This window comes from Impatiens glandulifera, chromosome 1 (genome assembly GCF_907164915.1).
Source record: "Impatiens glandulifera chromosome 1, dImpGla2.1, whole genome shotgun sequence".
In the NCBI taxonomy this organism is placed as follows: Eukaryota; Viridiplantae; Streptophyta; class Magnoliopsida; order Ericales; family Balsaminaceae; genus Impatiens; species Impatiens glandulifera.
In genome coordinates this window covers 160,361,880-160,383,077 of record NC_061862.1, presented here as the reverse complement: position 1 = coordinate 160,383,077, position 21,198 = coordinate 160,361,880, and the positions used below count along the sequence as shown (strand labels likewise).

General features: G+C 29.9%; 4 protein-coding genes across 4 annotated transcripts; 3 read left to right on the top strand and 1 right to left on the bottom strand.

Moving 5' to 3' along the window:
* Window positions 1–1,373: 1,373 nt before the first annotated feature.
* On the top strand, window positions 1,374–2,970 carry LOC124918702. The gene is made up of 3 exons (XM_047458741.1): window positions 1,374–1,471; window positions 1,747–2,259; window positions 2,337–2,970. Exons 1-3 carry the CDS (start codon window positions 1,393–1,395, stop codon window positions 2,867–2,869), a joined length of 1,125 nt encoding a protein of 374 aa, XP_047314697.1. The 5' UTR covers window positions 1,374–1,392; the 3' UTR covers window positions 2,870–2,970.
* A 3,749-nt stretch (window positions 2,971–6,719) lies between these two features.
* LOC124918701 (putative cytochrome c oxidase subunit 5b-like) lies at window positions 6,720–8,655 on the top strand. The gene is made up of 6 exons (XM_047458740.1): window positions 6,720–7,013; window positions 7,089–7,174; window positions 7,249–7,299; window positions 8,067–8,133; window positions 8,223–8,302; window positions 8,373–8,655. The coding sequence occupies exons 1-6, from the start codon at window positions 6,857–6,859 to the stop codon at window positions 8,436–8,438; spliced, it is 507 nt and encodes a 168-aa protein (XP_047314696.1). The 5' UTR covers window positions 6,720–6,856; the 3' UTR covers window positions 8,439–8,655.
* Window positions 8,656–9,438: 783 nt separating this feature from the next.
* Window positions 9,439–10,814, bottom strand: LOC124918700 (monothiol glutaredoxin-S15, mitochondrial). Its single transcript, XM_047458739.1, has 6 exons — window positions 10,663–10,814; window positions 10,422–10,556; window positions 10,224–10,323; window positions 9,952–10,018; window positions 9,795–9,873; window positions 9,439–9,715 (listed from the first exon to the last, which is right to left on the bottom strand). The coding sequence occupies exons 1-6, from the start codon at window positions 10,732–10,734 to the stop codon at window positions 9,656–9,658; spliced, it is 513 nt and encodes a 170-aa protein (XP_047314695.1). The 5' UTR covers window positions 10,735–10,814; the 3' UTR covers window positions 9,439–9,655.
* A 2,934-nt stretch (window positions 10,815–13,748) lies between these two features.
* On the top strand, window positions 13,749–16,444 carry LOC124920487 (biotin carboxyl carrier protein of acetyl-CoA carboxylase-like). Its single transcript, XM_047460982.1, has 9 exons — window positions 13,749–13,814; window positions 14,102–14,281; window positions 14,425–14,492; window positions 15,293–15,352; window positions 15,443–15,694; window positions 15,798–15,860; window positions 15,933–16,001; window positions 16,083–16,128; window positions 16,209–16,444. The coding sequence occupies exons 1-9, from the start codon at window positions 13,805–13,807 to the stop codon at window positions 16,277–16,279; spliced, it is 819 nt and encodes a 272-aa protein (XP_047316938.1). The 5' UTR covers window positions 13,749–13,804; the 3' UTR covers window positions 16,280–16,444.
* The last annotated feature ends 4,754 nt before the right edge of the window (window positions 16,445–21,198 follow it).

The following is a 21,198-nucleotide window of genomic DNA, read 5'->3' as shown; positions in this document are numbered from 1 at the left end:
TTTATAGTGATGAAAAGTGACCAATAATAATGACATTTCCCGTCGTTTATTGATGCATATACAAAATATATTTTACCTTAGATCTGCCCTTGCCTCCGGGGATTCCCAAAAATTGAATGGGGCGAGGACGATAGTAGAATGAAGCGATGATGGTTAACACATATCTCACCCGATCTGTCCCATTGACATCTTTTTCGGGACCTACATACCCTATGTATTCGAGGGGAGGCTAAAACCGAAAAAGACCTGGTTCCGAATTATGTAAAAAAAACAATAGTATTATCTAAAAAAAAATAAAAAATTGAAAATCATATGAAGAGCCTTAAAAGTATTGATTCCAAACAAGGCCAGGATTGTGCATGTGTTTTGGTTATATTATAGAAATAAAATCCTGGATCTTTCTTATGGGTTAAGCTGTCTGCACATGGGTTTTCTCTCAGGATCAGATCTGATACTTCTTCACCCCCATCTTCCCAACACATTCACTGTCTCTCTTGACTGAAAAGACAATAATACCCCTAATCCAAGCAGATCCAAACCTTAGGACAAGTTCGAATTTGGGTTAATGTAATAACCTGATTATTTGAAAAAATAATCATCCCTAATGATTATGTAGAGACGTATTTTAGTATTTTGATTAATAAACGAGAATAGAATGTGACGAAGTTTTTTAGTTTTGGTTATTCAAATAACTTCAAACGAATCACGCCTAAACAAAGCAGCGCCTGCGGGCAACAACCATGTGCACTTTGAATATCGGTGGTTCCATGTCCAGTGGCGGTTACCTCCACCATATAATCCTATTTATCCATTTAGTCTTAACTAATTAATACAAACTTATTATATATAACTAATTATAATTATTAACATAGAAAAGCTGGACTTATATATTATATGATATGGCCTTGTTTGGAAATCCCAAATCATTGTTTTGTAGCTTCTATCCACATGGAATCATTTGGAAAAGTAATAAAAAAAAATGTCAATAAATTAATAACTAATTAAGTTCAATTTAAAATGTTCTTTGTAGATAGAATAAAAGCTCACTGAAAATAATATTTACCCTTCTTCATAGTTATAAAAAAATAAATAATATGAAATAAAATTACTAACAAATTAAACCAAACATATCCTCTAGAAACAGAAGCACTAAATTCAAGATATTCCTAACCCTCGTAATCTGTTTTTATGATTATATAATATTTAGCCAGCCTAGATAGTTGTGACATTAAACGACACCGTTTCTCTATGGTCTTTATGTGTTTAGTGGCATGAATGTATTTTCTTCCAAAACTAGGGTCATTATTAGAAACCATAACTCATAAATACCTTAACTTTATTTCACCCATATCATATTATTCCAAGTTCCCACCTTTTTCTTTCTCAAAACCAATGTCAATAATGAGGAATCTCTTCATCTTGATGTTCTTCTCAACTTGCTTCCATTTTGCGTTTTCAAGTACTATCGATGGTAAATTATGTTTGTTTGATTGATTTATAATTATAATCTCGATTCTAAAGGGCGAATTTATTCATAAGACTATTCGGGTTGGAGCCCGGGTAACCCAAAATGTTACATTGTATAACAGGGCAATAACAATGTGAAATACAGTTCGTTGTTGTTACATTCTAACTATGTAAATTTTGTTTGTTTACATGATATTATTAAAATTTTAGCTCTAGATTCCAAATTAGCCATGTACTTTGTCAATGACATTATTGGTAAATGGTTTGTATTATTTTCAGGTTTGTTACCTAATGGAGACTTTGAATTGGGTCCAAAACCGTCTCAAATGAACGGAACAAAAGTTTTATTACCCGACGCCATTCCAAATTGGTACACTTCGGGTTTCATAGAATACGTGAAATCGGGTCAAAAACAGGGCGACATGTTACTAATAGTTCCCGAAGGAGTTCACGCAGTTCGATTAGGAAACGACGCTTCTATAAACCATAAAGTGAAGACAGTAAAAGGAACATTCTATGCCTTGACGTTTAGCGCAGCCCGAACTTGCGCCCAAGAGGAGAAACTAAACGTCTCGTTTGCGCCCAACCGTGAGTCAAACGATTGGGGGATCCTTCCAATCCAGACTATGTATAGTAGCGACGGTTGGGATTCTTATTCGTGGGGATTTCTTGCCGGATCCAATGAAGTTGTCATTACTATTCATAACCCGGGTCTTGAGGAAGACCCGGCTTGTGGCCCGTTAATTGATTCGGTTGCTTTGAAGGCTTTGCACCCGCCCCGAAGGCTTAACTGTAATTTTAATGTTATAAGAAGTTAACTGTTATTAATAAGTTCAATAATTAATATTGTTTTTTTTTTCAAATTGCAGCCAATATGTTGAAAAATGGGAATTTTGAAGAAGGGCCATATATATTTCCTAAATCATCATGGGGAGTGTTAATTCCACCAAACATTGAAGACGATCATTCCCCATTGCCCGGATGGATGATCGAATCTTTAAAGGCGGTTAAATATATCGACTCGGACCATTTTTCTGTCCCTAAAGGGAAACGTGCAATCGAGCTAGTTGCGGGTAAAGAGAGCGCAATTGCGCAAATTGTTAGGACTATTCCGGGAAAAGAATATGTACTAAGTTTTTCGGTTGGTGATGCTAAAAATGCTTGTGAGGGGTCTCTTGTTGTTGAGGCGTTTGCGGGTAAAGTTACGCGTCAAGTACCTTATACGTCTAAGGGAATGGGTGGGTTTATACGCGATAAGCTTCGGTTCAAGGCGATATCGACTAGGACCCGAGTTCGATTCTTGAGTACTTTTTATACTATGAAGAGTGATAGTTCGGGTTCTCTATGTGGTCCGGTAATTGATGATATTCAATTGATTGGGGTGAGGAAGTATTCTAATTAAAAGGATCGTTTTAGTTTGAACTCTTTCTATTTCTATGTAAAAGGATAAAATATTTACTTGTTAATTATGAGTTAATTGAAGCTTGGTGAGTTATTTATCAATATTATTCTTAACTTATAATTTTATTATTCATTTGTATTTATTTATGAAAAATCATAGCAGGTTGTTCATATTCATTTAATTCTAAAAACTTTGACCTATGTTAAATTTTCCGGGCTACTAAACATAAAAAAAAATTATTCTAATTTTTTTTATTTAACTTGGATGTTATATTAAAATATATAATATTATATAATAATTTTATATTTAAATTAACAAAAATAGGTTAAATGTTTGATTAGGGCTATCAAAATTACAAATTTAACTTTTTGTATAATAAAGTTCTTTTTAGGTGGATCCGGTAAGTCTGCAAATGAGTCAAGTCGAGCTTAAGCCACGATTAAGTATTTATTAGCTTGACTCGAACTCGAGCTCGAACGAGTTTATAAATTTTAGCTCAAACTTGATTAAATTATTTATTTACAAGCTCGGCTTGACTCGAAAACTTGAACTAAAATTAAATTTTTAATATTGTGAAGAAAAAATATTTATTTTAAATTTTAATATTAAAATAAATATATATATTATTTATTATCATACTCGAAAAAGATCGATAAGTCATCGAACAATTATTCTATGAGCTCGAACTCAACTCGAATATTAAACGAATCAGATCGAGTTCGGTTAAAGTCAAACTCAAGTCGAATTTTGACCAATCGATTCACTAGCAACTTGACTCATTTGTAATAGTCTGGCTAGGTCGTCTCACCCAATGCTTTTTTAAAGGTGGGAGGTGGGAGGTGGGAGGTGGGAGGTGGGAGGTGGGAGGTGGGAGGTGGGAGGACCTAAACGTATGACTAGTTCGTTTCAAGTTAAAATGAATTTCATAATTTGGAGGGATAATTTTAATTTATTACATTAATTTTATTTTTTAAATTAATTATTTGTAATAGAGACATCAAAATTTGGGAAATTGGACGAAATGACTCTAAAAATTGGGTTATTTGCCTCCGTGGTCACCCAATAATAAATTTGATCTGGTGACCACTTTATTTTTTTTAGACGAAATTACCCTTTTCGCGTAACGCGAAGGGACTTCGCGAAACGCGAAGTGAAACAGTGTGAATATATATACTAAAATTTTTTCATTTTCTTCATTTCGTTTCTCTCTCTTCTCTCTCTTCTCTCTCTTCTCTCTCTATTCTTGTTCGTCGGCGGCGGCAAAACTTCGACAGTGGCGGCGAAGCGACGGCGAGGACGCCTACGGAAAACAACATCAAATGAAAGATAAGTAAACTTAACCTAACCTGAATCGATTTTCATCATACACATCCATGTTTCAAACCCAAACTCTAACCCTAAATCGTTTAATCTATTCATATTGGTTAATATTTGTTTATATTTGGTTGATATTGGTTGATATTTGTTGGTATTTGTTGATATTTGTTGATATTGGTTGATATTTGGTTCATTATTCTTCATATTGGTTGATATTTTGGTTCATTATTGTTCATGATGATATTTGCAGCTCATTAGAGTTCCGTTTCAGGGAAGATTCGCGTCTCCCGTCTCGCTAAGCACTTAGCGATTCGTTAAGCACTTAGCGTTACGCAAAGCACTTAACGTTTCGTTAAGCACTTAGCGTAACGCTAAGGCGCGCATATGAAGAGGTTTGACTGGTTATCAAAGAAGAATCTCAGAGCAGGATATTTCTTATGGTCAATGATTGCATATGGATTAGGTATTTGTCACTATCTCTATCATCATACTCACAAATTCACAATCTTGTTGGAAAAATTACCAAACATAAAATTAAAAGTGATTTTTCTTCCTTTGGTTATGATCCAGATAGTGTAGTTTTGGTTACTTCATTTGGTTATACTCATTCAGCTTATTTGTACTTTCATAATCAAGATCTTATTGGAAAATTACCAATTATTTTCTCTTATCAAGATCTAAATTATAGTTTTTCCTTTTTTACTTCATTTGATACCTCATAATTCATGGGTTGTTGTTGTCTATGCAGGCACTTTGTTCACATTGGAAAGAAAACGAGGAGATCTCATAATCATGTGGACTAGAGGAGAACCGGAGAGGCCTTGCCCACACCATCAACTTGAAACCTCTCAATAAAGATCATTCCTAACCACGAATGAGAATACTACTACTAGGCTGATGTAACTCTTAGAACATGTTCTCATTATATATACTTATATAGGTAGTTATATAACCTCTGTAATTTTGTGTCCAACAGTGTCCAAATATGCTTCTTTTTAAAAAGATTTTTTCATAAAAACAATGTTAAACACAAAGATTACATCGACTATATCTAGAGTTGTTATTTGTTAATCTGAAAAAAATACTGAATTCCAATCCAGAATGCTACACCAAGACAAGATGCTAGTAAAATAGCAACAAGAAAATTGAAAGTTTTGTTTAGTAATATAACATATATTTAAAAGTTTGGTTTAAAACATCATTATGAACACTATGAATAAAGTTTGGTTTAAAACATCATTATGATTGTAATGAAAGTATGCAAAGAAAAAACTTTTAACTTGAAACATTGCATATGATCAAAATAATTGTATCACAATTCACAACCAATTACTACAATTTATATTAACAAGTGCAATAGTTAGTTCCACCCTTTAAATTACTAGTAATATTGATGTCCCTTCACCATCTTAATGATAAAACCTGCCACATTTCCTTCTGCCATTGCTGTCCAATAATAACCAAAATGTATTTGTGTCTTTAGCATGTGTACTAGGAGCAGCAGCAGCAGCAGCCGATGTTGTAGGTGAAACAACTTCCCATTCTACTCCACAAAGTGCGTTCGATTCCACCTCATTATTTGCCATTTATCGAGGCTTGAAGAGCACTCTAGATATAAGACCCCATAGAAAACAAAGAGAGTGACATATAAGATCTCAAAATGGTTTAGTACATATAACAATCTGAACAAAGATACAATTCAATCATGCAAGAAAGCACAAGATTTCCCTATAAAACATACCACTTGAAGCTTTCCATCTCTCTAAAGAGGAAAGTAAGACATCATCTAAAGCATAAGAAAAAAAACTGGTAAGGTATTAGTTGAAGAAACAATTAAAGGAACCACATTTATTTCATAATCTGGACCTTCCTCAGGTTTCAACTGACACATTAATTGAATAAACAATATTTCAATCCAGACTCTGCTTTTGGCCATAAAAGTCAGCATAAGATTTAGCTAAAACTGCAGATCGGGGTAAATAGATGTGATTGATGATTAAGAAAGAAACGAGAAGGTCTTAGCGAAACGCTAAGGCTTAGCGAAACGCTAAGGCTTAGCGAAACGCTAAGGCTTAGCGAAACGCTAAGTCTCATCGTGGTGCAGATGCAGATTCAAAAACAAAAACAGTGATTCGAAAATGCAGATGTGAAGATGATAAACGAACAACAAAAACATGAAGATATGAAACTTGAAGAAAATAAACGTACCAAGTGGGATGCTCGTGCTCATCGTCGCCGCAGAAGCCGCCTCCTATAGAGAGAAGGAGGAGAAGAGGGGAGAAGAGAGAGAAGAAGAAGAAAAGAAATGAAAAAAAGATGGCCGGATTTTATTATATAGTAAGGGTATTCTGGACTTTTCACAGCGTCTCACTTCGCGAAACGCGAAGTCCCTTCGCGTTACGCGAAAAGGGTAATTTCGTCCAAAAAAAATTAAGTGGTCACCAGATCAATTTCATCTGGTGACCACGGAGGCAATTTCCCTTATTTGTAGGGTCATTTCGTCCAATTTCCCTCAAAATTTTCCTTATACATTTTCACAATAATCATTCTTCTTAATTGATTCAATTATAACCCTAACCTAACCTAACCTGAAGAACATTACAAGGAGATTCAAAAGTTTAGATCTTCAAAACAAGAGGCGACCTGAGATCAATACACAATCCTAACACCATGTGGAGAAGATTTCCTTCAAAGCTTCGAATCCTAGCCTCGCCACGACATACTTTCGGCCTCCGCCGATTCACTGCTGTAGAATCGGACGTCTCTTTTCAATTGCCGTCTCGGTCATCAATCTCGCCACTTTCTCGCCTTTTCAGCACTGATAGCGGTATCATTTCTCTATCCCCTTCACTACTTTATACATTCAATTCGATTTGTTGACAATTTCGCGAACTTATTTCAGAGAATGTTGTTTCGAAGAAGAAAGTTGAAGATGTAATGCCGATTGCAACTGGACACGAGCGCGAAGAGCTTGAGGCTGAACTTCAAGTAATATTTTTTTGATTGTAATGTAGTTTGCGCTGGTTATGATTTGGAATAATTCAAATTTCTGTTGATTTTAGGGACGTAAAGTACTCGATATTGACTATCCTGATGGTCCTTTTGGTACAAAGGTCAGTGCACATTGAATTCAAACATTTAGTATTTCACCATTTATTGCTGAAAATGAAGTTTCATATTGTCTAGAGGATAGGTGGGGAATGTTCTAAGTTTTGATAGTTATTTAGAAACAAATGAAGCATTTTTTTGAAACACTCGTGTAAAATTTGTTGAGCTCAAAACATCAGATTCATGAAATTCACTGGCCACAAGCAAGTATTTCTGCACTAAGTAAAGAAGTTCATACACTTGTGATTGGAAAACAGAGAAAGCTAGAATGAAGGAAGGAAGAACACTTGAGAGTTCACATATAACTCGATCCTAGCCTAAATTGATCATATCCTTCGCAAAACCATGCATCACTAAGAAAGAATTGTTACGGTCATTAGATGATTATTGTGTTCCATGCAAAGAATATGACATTCCAATGCATTGGCTAGTTGTTTATAATGAAAAGGGAAGGCTGGGTTTAAGGGCACTATGTGTAGACTAATGAATGGGTTGGAGGATCTTTATACTGAACAAATGAATTATATTTTCTGATGGTATTTGATAGATGTAAATAGAAAGGAGCAAATCTTAGGAGTCAATTAATGTGTCCAAATTAGGGTTTTCTTCTTATTCACATAACAACAAGCGGAGATAGACACTATGTTTAAGTGATCATTAGATGACCAAGAAACTGGATATTGGTCAGACAAGACAACAAGATCATTTTGGTTTTGCATGTAATACAAAGATACCAGTTCATGATCTGTATCTGTTTAATTATGTTTTGTAGGAATCCCCTGCTATCATCAAATCCTATTACGACAAAAGGATTGTTGGATGCCCTGGTGGTGAAGATGGTGAGTTTCCTTAGTTGTTTTGTTATCTGAACTGGGCTGTAGGAAAAATAAACTTGGTTTAGTGCTGATAACATTTTTGCTGTAAACAGAAGACGAGCACGATGTTGTTTGGTTTTGGCTAGAGAAAGGAAAGTCACACGAATGCCCTGTCTGCTCACAGTACTTTGAGGTAAGTCTTTCATTATTCTTCAGATCATTATTTACTTTATGGATGGATGAATATGTCTATGTCTATGCAGTTGGAAGTGGTTGGGCCGGGTGGACCTCCAGACGGCCACGGAGATGATGATCATCATCATCATTGATTGGTGGGCATTAGTCATTCACGTCCAGCTGAGAAGAAGACAGGATCCTAAAGTCGTGTTTTGGTTTCTCTTGACGGATTGACATTTAATGAAAAATAATACCCTCCTTTTCATTTTGCAGATTTTATACATAATCTCACCTTATAAATCATACATTTGAATTTAGACTACCATTATTTTGGTTGCTTTGAATATCTCTCATTGTGAGTTATGCTTATGATGTATTATAGATTTTAGTCTTAGTTTTGATTCTAGCTTAAATTGAAGCTAAATTAAAAATAACAAGGGCACTAAGTTTTGGGTGTAAACCAAGTGATGACAATGGGTATCCGATTGTCGGGGTCAGGTATTTTAAGATGGGAATGGGAGAAGGTTACCCGAAATTGTTATAATCTTTTAACCACTAAATCATAAGTATATAGGTAGATAATATTTCAATTTTTTAAAATTTTGATTTGGTTAGGTTTTAAAGTTATTTATGATTTAATAAAGTTATATATTTCTTCTTTTTTAACATTTACAATTTTATACATATTTAATATATGTTGGAGATTGGGTACCCGACTCGGGAATGGAGATGCAAATAGAGATATCCGTAAGGATTTTTATAGAGTTCGGGATAAGTTTCACTACCCGACGCCATTCCTATGTATACCTAGTTCGTTTTAGATTTTTATAGAGTTCGGGATAAGTTTCACTACCCGACGCCATTCCTATGTATACATTCGTTTTAGCTAATTGTAGTAGTAAGAATAGATTTGAAAGGATCCTAATTCACATAAAATCCAACAATATATGTGAAAAAACTGGAATTCTACTCATAATTTTATTTGAAATAGATGTGTGTCTAAACTCTAAACTTACTTCCACTAAAATCTATGTTCAAGCTCAACTGTAAACATATGTACCTTTCAAAATGGAGCCTATTTGAATCTCACTTCTTTCTTTCTTAAGATTGAAACACTCACATTACTTTCAGAAATTAGGTCACCCAACTATCTCAAACAAATAGTCTAATAAGATATATGTATGTCAACATGAGAAACAAAAGAATTGCTTGTTAATTTAAGTTTAATGTTTTACAGCTTATTGCCTTTCAAACATAAATAAATCTCAACCACATGGCAAATTTATATCATTGTCTATATTATGCTCAACAACAAGCACATGACAATAAATTGAAGTTCTGCTTAATATCCTTCCTTGGTTTGCTTGCTTTAGTCTGATTTTCCAAGGTTTGCATTGATGCTGTTAAGTTTCTCTTTGAGCTCCCCATTCTGCATGGACAACAAATAAATAAGATCCTCAATCATTTTTGAGAAACCCAACCGAAATGTGAAAACTACATGAATAAACCTGATGCATGTTTAGAACGATGTCAGAACCACCGATGAACTCGCCATTGATAAATATCTGCGGGAATGTGGGCCAATGACTGCAAAAAGGAGAAAACAATGATAAATAAAAATAGAAGGAAAATGGGTTCTTTTTGGAATCAATAACAATTTACTACCTGAAGGTCTTTACAGCGTTTTTAAGCTCGGGATCTTCCAATATGTTCCTTGCACTCAATGGAACATCTGTAAAACACATATCAACTCTAAGAAGGGAAGTATATATATATATATCTAAAACCATTAAGGACTTATCTGATGAAGGGGTTATACAATCATCATTCAGATCATCAACCAAATTACCCTTACTTAACTTTTATAACATTTTAAATATTAAATACAAAGAAAACTACATCAAACAAGCTCAAAGATATCTATTTGTATTACTTACTATACTCTTTCAATACCCTTACTGCCAATGAGCTGAACCCGCACCTAGGAAGCTCAGGCACACCTTTCATGTAAATCATAACGGGGTTCTCTTTTATATCCTATAAAGTAAAAGATATGCATCATAATGCACCATATAGTGAGAAACTTGAACATGTACATAAGAATTGAAATATAACTTTCCAGAATTATATAATACCTGCTCAACAATGTCCTTCAAAGAAAATCCAGAATCCTTAGTCTTATTAGCGGGTCTAAAGTCCTCATGCGTATCAGGGTCATTCGGCAAAGTGGAGAAATACCTTGATCCATTATGGTTAATGTACCCATTTGCCTGTCAACAATTCAAAATAAATTCTAAGAAAAAAACTACCAGTCAAGATTAAAGAACATAACTTTATCATCTACTGATTTTCAGACATAATGTTTTATAATCTTACAACTCTTGCTGTCTGAGCAACTTGGAAGCCCTTAATACCCTTAAACAGTGCATTTGAGAGTGACCTTGCCATGGTTATCGAATTGAAAGAAACTACATCAAGAAGAAGAATACAAATATTATAAAGCAATTCATATTCGAGATGATTAAGAATTAAGATGTCATTCTCTCGAATAATTGGCAAAACGATGGTAACAACAACAAGGCTTAAAGAAGGTCAGAATCCAAAATTACTTGATGGGTAATCAGTCAAACAGTGTAATAATTCCTAACTTAAACGGAATGAATGATAACACGAAGAAGAACAAATCAAACAAATTACTTTACTACTTTATTGGTTTGTACCTCAAATCGCGTATAAGGAGTTGATCAAGTGAAGTTTTAGCAATTACAAATTGGAAAATGAAAGAGAGAGAATGAAAAACCTCTGTTAGAATCGATCTTCTTCTTCTTGTGGAGTGTGCCCTAAAATTTTCAGGAATCTGGAGAAGGAAAGAAGACCAAATAAATACTTATCCGAATATTAAATAAGTCCTTAAGTTTTTAAAAGAATCAAATAAACCCTCAAACATTGAGATAATATATCAAATTAGACTCTGTTTACTTTCGGTTAAAACTTCTCGAACGTGGAGAAATATTATTCTTGTTTTTACCGAATAATTATAAAATAAATATTTAAAGGAAGAAAAAAACTCTATTTTGTGAAAACTTTTGTTTCATGTCAAAGTTGTGAAGACTATAATTAAATGGATGTATCCAAAATTCAATTCGAATGGAATATTTTGAATTAAATTAAACACATGTTATATTAGAAATACCTCAATAAGATATATTTTTCATAATTTTTACTTATTTCATCACAATAAATTATTATTTTTTATTTTTAGGTTTCAGTACTTATATATTATTATTTTATTTTTATATTATTTAGACCAATCATTTTTTTTACTTATCAAAATAATTTTGGTTAGAGGTAGGTGATTTATAATATTATATATATATATATATATATATATATATATATATATTAAACATGAATTAATAAAATAAAAATAAATAAACTTATTAAATAAATAAATAAATAATTGAATTATCTAAATCATACTCAATCTAATTCCTCAAATCTAATCCAAATTCAAATTATATTAATCAATAATCCATATTAATATAATTTGGATTTAATATGAATATGATAAAAAAAAAATTGAATTTAACTATTTTCTCCCTTCAAACAAAATTCAACTCGAATTAAATATTATTTTAATTAAAACTCAGTTCTTTCCTATATAAAATTTTAAAAAATAAATAATCAATGGATTTTATTTAAGCCTTCTGCTAGGGTCTAAAATCAAGATCTCGGTCCTAGAATAAATTTCAGCAACCTTTCTCGACACCCGGTCTCGGTCCTATAGTGCACATAGGCCAGATTTCTGTTTTGTTGTTTTATTATTTTGTTTTGTTTTCCTTTCCTACTTTACAAACTGAATTCTGTTATTTTCTAGTTATTGTTGTAACCGAATATTTTGGGGCAAGACATCACCTATATAAGGCTGATCTTTCTTCCCCAAGGACCCATGAATAGAATGATGAAGATGTGACTTCGCCCCTATTCGTCTATTATTATTATTATTATGGACTGTTTGGTATAGACCAACAGTAATTCTCTTCGCACCCTTGATTCTTCTATCCCTTCCCCCTCAAATTCTCTATCGAAAACCTTCCGCTGCCCTTTGATTGTAGAATTTCTACCGGTCTTATAGATCAAGAACTTGATTCTTGAACCCAAAACACACCTTACGAAATAAGTCGTAACACCTTCCTACATGATCAATCCTTCACAGAGGAAGTTAGAGCTTAAGATCTGGTAAAAAAGACATCATATATGTTTAAATTTTATGTAATAAATTATATATTAAAAAAATGTTATATTATAATATTTAAATAAATTGAACTCAAAGAGTCGGCAAAAAAATCATTCTCTATTTTATTGCGAAATTTGTATTCACATTTTCATTTATGTAGTGTTAAAACTAAGTAATTTTTTTTATTAAAATGTTATACTTAAATTATAAAAATAAAATAAAAAAGTTAAATGATATTAACATTATAAATTTTTAAGGTTTGTAATATTTAATTCAACATAATAATAGATATTAAGAAAGAAAATTTAAAAAAAATTTATAAAATTCTGTATTTGTTGAGAATCAGAAAAATAAATATAAATTATTTAAATAAAATTAATTAAATAATACATAATTAATACATAATTAATAGAATATTAACTTAGTGAAACATAATTTAAAATATTTATCTAAATAAATTGTAAATAAATTGAGAGAATAATCCTAAAATATATATATATATATATATATATATATTTTGTGTTTCTAAGATTTTTAATTTTATTATATATATATATTATATATATAAACAAAAAAAAATATATATCGAAATAGGCATAGTTACAATATTACCATTTTTGTATGCTTAAATAGCTATCAACCACAAATATAAGTAGCTAGGTTAGATGAATTTATTCATGAGAAAAAAATAAGTTAGCTCAACCAGCCTAGCTAGTCTATTTTTAAAACAATATTTAATATATTCTTTCATTTATAATTTAAAGTTTATAATTAACTTACCAAAATATTTAGTTCATTTGATATGTGATTTTTTGTTTTTTTATCATAATTTAAAAAAAATAAAAATTATAATATAATTAAAATATTACTACTTTTTACCTTAAAAAGTTGTATCTAATTCAAATACATTTTTCATATCAATTATAAATAAAATTATTTTCACTTTTTAGTTTGACCATATTTAAAAATAATTATATTAAAAACAATATTAATTATAACATTAATAATTCTTTATATAAATATTTAATTGATTTCAGTCATTTCAAATTTGTTTTCAAATAAAACAAATTATTGAAATTCATTGATGAGTATGTTTTGATTAATAACATATTCTAATTACATTATATATATATATATTTTAGTAATTATAATTTAATATTTACAATTAGAATATTTTCATAATATATTAATTAATTTATTTCAGAAATAACAAATTCGCGTAGTCCCTTTCCGACCTTCTAAATACCACAGTTTTCTCCTTCTTCAAGCTTCAGACTTTCCATGGCTGCTAGTGAGTTCTCTTTCTCTCTCTATATCTATCTTAATATATATATATATATATATATATATCCATCGGCATTCGATTCAAATATGCATGTACTGCTTCCGATGAATTCATTTCTTCATTTTGCATTTCGGTTTCGTTTAATCTCTGCAATTTTCCAATATATATATATATGAACTGATGAATTAGGGTTGTTTTATGCTTCCTATCGATTATGAGATTGAAAATCATTCTATACACTATGATTTGAAACGATTGAAATTGAATTTCACTTTTGTTTGATTCTGTAACAGGTAGTTTTGGAGCTTCGAGTATCAAAATATCTCACTTGAACTCTGGCTCCACCAGATTATCCGCTTTACAAACCTCTAATGGCTTGAGAATGTGTGTTCCAGTGAGGTATAACAATTTGTTAATATCGAGGCGGTCGGAGAAAGCAATGATGACAGGCCTTTGTTTGTCTAGATCTCAATGTCAGTTTCTCATTCTCCTTTTCCTTTTATTTGATTGTGTTTATGTTTATCATTCATATGACCTAATATGTGTTTCAATTTTTGTATCATAACCTGTTTTCTACCTATTTTGTTGAGAGATTGAAATTTTTATTCATATGCAGTGGCTAATACAAACTCAGAAGATGATTCTCCTGCTCCAGAAAGTGAACTCATTCCTAGTTCATATGATGTGAGTATGTTACAGGTCTACAAGTTTGTGCATTAGATTCAAATCTTGAGATTATGGTATTGTTGTTGTTTACTAATTAGAATACAACAGGTAAGATACTATTATACTTGGTTTTAAGGTAAAGTGGTTTTGCTAACTTTTCGTGAGCTGCATTAGAGATTGATTGATTCCATGATTGAGATGATTGCCCAGAAAATGGGAATGCCAGAATTGAATTAGTTTCAGCTAATAATAATGAAGTTAAAAGCCTTAGCCAGTTCATGGTGCTAGAGTGTAGGGTTAGGGCTATCATCGATGCCATGGTTATCAATCCCCCAACCAGTTTTGTGTATTTGGTCATCCAAAGAAATGGTCTACAACTTATAATTCTGTTTCAGAAGAATCTTAAAGTGGCATTGAATCATCGACAAACTAAATGTGCAAAACTTTGAAGTGAAAATTCCCTTCCTAAGAATCTCTCTTAAAGGGTATAGGAGGGATTTAACATATGATTCTTTAGTCGTTTCTGTCTGTAATTTGAGTAGTTATGGATGAAATTCTTGCATAGTCTTTTGATGTTTTTGACTATGTTTTAATTTGTGACTTCCTAAGAATCTCTCTTAAAGGGTATAGGAGGGATTTAACATATGATTGTTTAGTCCTTTCGTCTGTAATTTGAGTAGTTATGGATGAAATCCCTGCATAATCTTTTTGTGTTTTTGTTGAGTTCTTTTCACCATAGATATGTGATCTTCATGTAAATGTGACCTTCCAGAAGAATCTTCACATCTAAAGCTAACTAACATATGTGTTTTTTGCAGGTGGAAACTCTCCTCGGTGAGATTTGCGATACAGAATCAATTGCGGAGTTTGAGTTAAAAGTAAGAAGTTGTAAATTATTATGCATCAATTCTTTCTGTATTTGTTATATAACAATGTAAAGAGTTATTCTCCCCCTTGTTTATTATTAGCTTGGTGGGTTTCGGTTATATGTGATGAGAGATTTGAAGGAGAAAATTGAACCGCCATCACTACCAGTAATAGCCACTCCTGTCACAGTAAATATAGTCAGTGAGGTGAAACCCGAGCCAAACGGTTCTGTCTCTTCAACTTCTTTAGCCATCACCAAGACGACAACAACAACAACACCTTCTTCAAGTGAGATTCAGACTCTATTGAACACAGCTGCAGATGAAGGATTACTCATACTCCCATCTCCTAGGGTTTGTTCAACACACAGTTTCTCTCTTTTGTACATGATATGATGAATAATCTTTCTTTCAAAGGTCAATATGCTGAAACCATCTTGTATCAAATGAAATGCAGGTTGGATATTTTAGGAGATCTCGAACTATAAAAGGAAAACGTGCCCCACCATCTTGCAAAGAGGTAAACGTTTGTGTTGATGATCAAATACAAGTTTGTCACTTGTTAATAATATCTTGTATTACTGAATTACAGAAGCAAAGTGTGAAGGAGGGTCAAGTCCTATGCTACATTGAACAGCTTGGTGGGGAGATCCCTATCGAGGTACAAACATTATTACTGAAATTTTCCGCATATTTTATCTTAGTTACTTTAACCATTCCATAAGCACTCCGGTTTTGACAGTCCGATGTATCTGGAGAGATTATCAAGATATTGCGCAAGGATGGAGGTAAGTTTATTCTCTTATTTACTATGCAAAGAAGAGTTGGTGTCCTTAAAACCTATTTTGTTTTGTGTCGTGTCGAACAGATCCTGTTGGGTACGGTGATGCTCTTATGGCGATCCTGCCTTCATTCCCGGGGATAAAGAAACTTCAGTAGGTAGATTCTTCTTTCGATTGTCAGATTACAATACAAACATTCATAGTCTCAAGATTTGACTGAAGAATAGTTTTTTTTCAAAGATTTGTTGGGATCGAAATAGATCAAATTGTTTGTTTTCAATTGGGCTACAATCTCCTATAATGATATCTTTTTATTGTACAATGAATCAATACCAGGTAATAGATGAACTGAAATTCAAATTTGAGTTTTTTTTTAACTGTTTGGAAATGTGTTAGAAGAGATGCCATGTCAGTGCCATGTCATTGACACGTCAAACAGGAGTTGGCATTCTGAATTGTATATCTGTCCAAATCACTATTACCTTATCCACCTAGCTTTCAATTCTGAAAAGATAGGGGACCATTTATAAACACTATCTGAATATAGATCTATATGAAAAAAATAGATTATGTGTCTATTTTCAAATGTGATATCATAGCATGTTCGAAAAAAAATCAAACTTCACTCCTCCAAAATTTATTAACCAAAATACTAAAAGACTATCTATTTTAAATTATTATTTTTTTTTATTTATATATATCAACACATTTAAATCTTCTGACCAAAAATTTTTATTTTTTCAAAATTATCTTCAATTATATTTTTTCCTTCTCTAGATTATTTAAATAACTTCTACCGAATAAGGAACCAATTTCCAAACTAATTTTGTTTCACGTTCAACTTTCCGTATTAATATACGGAACAAAGTAGGCTAGTTTGAGAAATTGAACAAAAATATGTTAGTTTGAGAAGTTGAACGAGAAACAATTTTCATTTGGGAACTGGTTCACCTGCATGGATTTAATACAATAAAGTGTTTTTAATACAATTTATTGAAGAATTCTTATTTAGATGTAAAAATATAAAATGTTTTCCAAACTGTATGTTGTAATGGCCGCCATTTTCTTGAAGAATAAGGGGTTAGAAATTAGAAGTCAAAATTAGTAAACTTTGCCTATTTAAAAAAGAAAAAGAAAAAAGAGAGAAGTAGATAATCCTTTATTCATTGAGAGCGACATTTTTTTTAACTTTCAATATAATGATTGACATTTGTAGTAAAATCATAACTGCAATTGACTCTTTCTAAGGAGGTTAATTATTAAATCTTGACTTAAAAAAAAAAAAAAGAATTAAGTTATTTGATTTTTGTAATGAATTATTAGAATATTTGTTTAGTATTTAAAATTTAAATAAAAATAAAAATAATTTAATAATATAGGGGCAATATATTATTAAATTGGCTATAATATAGGGGCAATATATTTATAACATTTTTTTTTTTCAAATCTAGATAGCTTACTTGGAGAGTGCAAATTGCTAGACTAATAGCAGCCGACCTTAACGTTCCTTCTCTCTGAATCTGAGATAGAGATCGAAAGAAAAGCAGTGGTCATTTCGGAAATAGGTTATGTTCCCACGGAACGGTAGGGACGGATTGAACTAAGAAAAAGGAACTGAACTAATAGACGAGCTCAATTGCATCTACCCTCAATCTTGATTTAATGTTATACAAAAATAAGATTTTATCTTAACGGCTTCAAACTAAATTATTATATATTTGACATTTTATAAATAAATAAATAAATAAAAGATTCATGTCATTAATTTAACTATCAAATTTTAGCGAATTAAGAGTTTTGAGTACTGAATTTTTTAATTAATTTAAATTAGGTAGTTAAATTAGTGACATTAATATTTTATTTATTTATTTATAAATAACATATTATCTAATAAATAATAAGTTGGATGCGTTTTAGTAGTTAAATTAGTGATATTAACTTTTTATTTATTTATTTATAAATGACACAAATAATAAATTAGCATGTGTTTATACCTTAAAACAAAATCTAACTTTAACACTAAGAGTCTCAAGTTGTAAGATTTGAAAAAATTTCTAAAACTCAGAAGTAAGGGTGTTTAATTAGTCGGTTAACTAGTTAAACTAAGGTAGTTAAGTGGTAAGAATCGTTTAAGAGACCAAAAAGTTACGAGTTCGATTTTATTTGAAATCGCTTTGAGTTTAAGCGGGGACAATGAATATGACGTGTCATGCTAGTTCTCCTTTAATTTTAAAAAAAGATTTTACCTCTTAATTTAAAAACCGGTTAACCGACCAGTACGAATTTTACCGATTTTAATTCTACTAGTTCGGGTCGATTAACCGGTTTAACCATGAACTGGTAATTCAATTTTTTAAATTAAGTATTAACTTATTAAATGATAAATATTTTTTTCAAATTCCTTGTTTGCGCCATATTATTGTACTATTGTGTTATTCTTCAAATTTTTTTTATCTATGTTATAATATATTATATTATGTTATAATATAATAATATAATATATTATAATAATATTTCATAGATATATTTATAAATATGTTATAAATATAATATATTTTAAAAATCTTCATTTTTATACTAATAACTATATAAATTATATATATATTTTTAAACAATTTAATACAAATTAAAAAAAACTAATATATATTATATATTATTTATAATATATATAATATTTATAAAATAATTAATATAAATATTAGGGATGTCCGATCGGTTAACTAGTTAAACGGTGCCGATTAAGTCCGATTTTATCTCTTATTTTACAAACCGGTTAACCGATCAATATTGGTATCGGTTTTACCGGTTCTGATTCTACTAGTTTCGGTCGATTAACCGGTGTAATCGTGAACCGATAATTCAATTTTTTTAATTAAGAATTAAATTTATTAAATGATTTTGTTTCAAAAGTCTTCTTTGCGCTTTATTATTACCTGTACTTCATTCTTTTTTTTCTATGTTTTAATATATTATATTATAATAATATTGGATAGATATATTTAGAAATATGTTAATATATTATATTATTGAAATAATATAATATATTTTAAAAGTTTTTATTTTTAAATAATAATTTTAAAATTAGATTTTAAAATTTTAAAATAATTAATATATATACATATAATTAAATATTATTTATATTTTATCTAATATTTGCAAAAATAACTAATATAAATATATAATTAAAAAAAATAGTTCAATCAAAAATCAAACCGCTTAACCGATTAATCGGAACCGTTAGAACCGGTCAACTATTAAACCGGTAAGTTATCATTTCGGTTATTGTTAAATCGCTAAAAAAATAGTTTAACCGAAATTATTTAACCGGTAAAAAAACCGGTAAATCGAAACCAATAAGAGTTCCAATTTGATAATTCCGTCATTTATTTATTAAATATATCATTTTTTTATTTCATATGAAAAATTTAAAACTTTATAATAATTTTTATTATTTGATCCTAGTTTATGATGATATAACACACCTAAATATTAAGTTGCTTAAATTATAAGGTTATTAGTAAAAAAAAATATGATTACTTTAGTTTAAATGTTTAATTGATGTGGACTATTCAATAGATAATAAAATAGATCATCTTATCATAAATAATTACATTATTTTGCAATAAAGAATTGTTTATACTATAAATTATTACAAATGATTTATCATTATACTTTTAAGAAAAAGAATAGAAAATAAAAAAAATAGATTAATCACTAATGTCATGATTGTTGTTGAATAAAAGTAATACATTCACATGATCTCACATGTAATTCTATCAACAAATCAAATCCTTAAAGCGGTTAAAATATCTTTCATAATGGAATCTGTCCAATCGTAATCAATCGTAATCGTAGTGATTTTCGAGATAAATTTTATGTCCCTTAATTATAATTTATTTTTAAATTAATACAATCCCTAAAATCAATAGTAAATCATGAGTTATGTGTTTGAGATTTTGTAAATCATGATTTTTTTTTATATATATAAATAAAATATAAAATAATAATTTATAATAAAGAAATGATGCGAATAATTAAAAAATTGATTTTGTTTAAATTTTTTAAAAAAACTTAAAAGAACCCTGACTTAGAGAGAAATAAATTATAGCGGATGATTTTGAGGATTTTATAATTTTTTTTTTATAATTTTTTTTTAAAGAGTATTGATATATATAAATAAAATAAGAAATAATAATTTTAAATAAATGATATTTTAGTATTTTAAAGAATGAATATACTGATTTAATGGATAAAAAAAAGGATGAAATGATGTTTAATTTTTTTGGATTATTTAAATAATTCAAAACCAAACAAGGCATTTGTCTTTTTTTAATAAAATTTAATTATTTAATTTCTTTATATTATTTTTATAATAGTTACCATAGTCCCAATTTAAAACGTTATAACTAAGAATGATGTAATATTTAATTTCTTAAAAATCACTATTATCATATTAATATGTCAATAAATAAATAAATAATAATTGTTAATAATTTTAAAAAAATAATAATTATTTTTAATAAAAAAAGTTTAAAAAGTATTGATATATAAATAAAATAAAAAAAAAATAATTTAAAATAAAGAATATTTTAATTAATAAAATGAGTAATGTGTACTTGTCAAGAAGTAATTGATTAAAAAATTAATTTTGTTGGAGTTATTTTCAAAACAAGTCTTAGGCCTTGTTTGAATTGGGGTTATTGTAATAACCTAGAGGGTGGAAATGAATAATGATTGGTGATAATTTTGAGTTGATGAGAATATTTTTTTTGATAAAATTACTTAAAGGATATTGATATATAATAATTAAACAACAAATAGTAATTAAAAATAGAGGGTATTTTAGTATTTTGGGTAATGAATTAAGGCATTGTTCTTCTTAGGTTTTTTAAATAACTTATACAAAACTAATTTTCCAATCAATCACTTCCACCAATCACATCACTCATTTCATTAACCAAAATACTAAGATACCCTCTATTTAAAATTATTATTATTATTATTTTATTTATATAAATTAATACATTTAAGTCTTTTTATCAAAAATAATCATCACTTCCTCAAAATCATCAATCA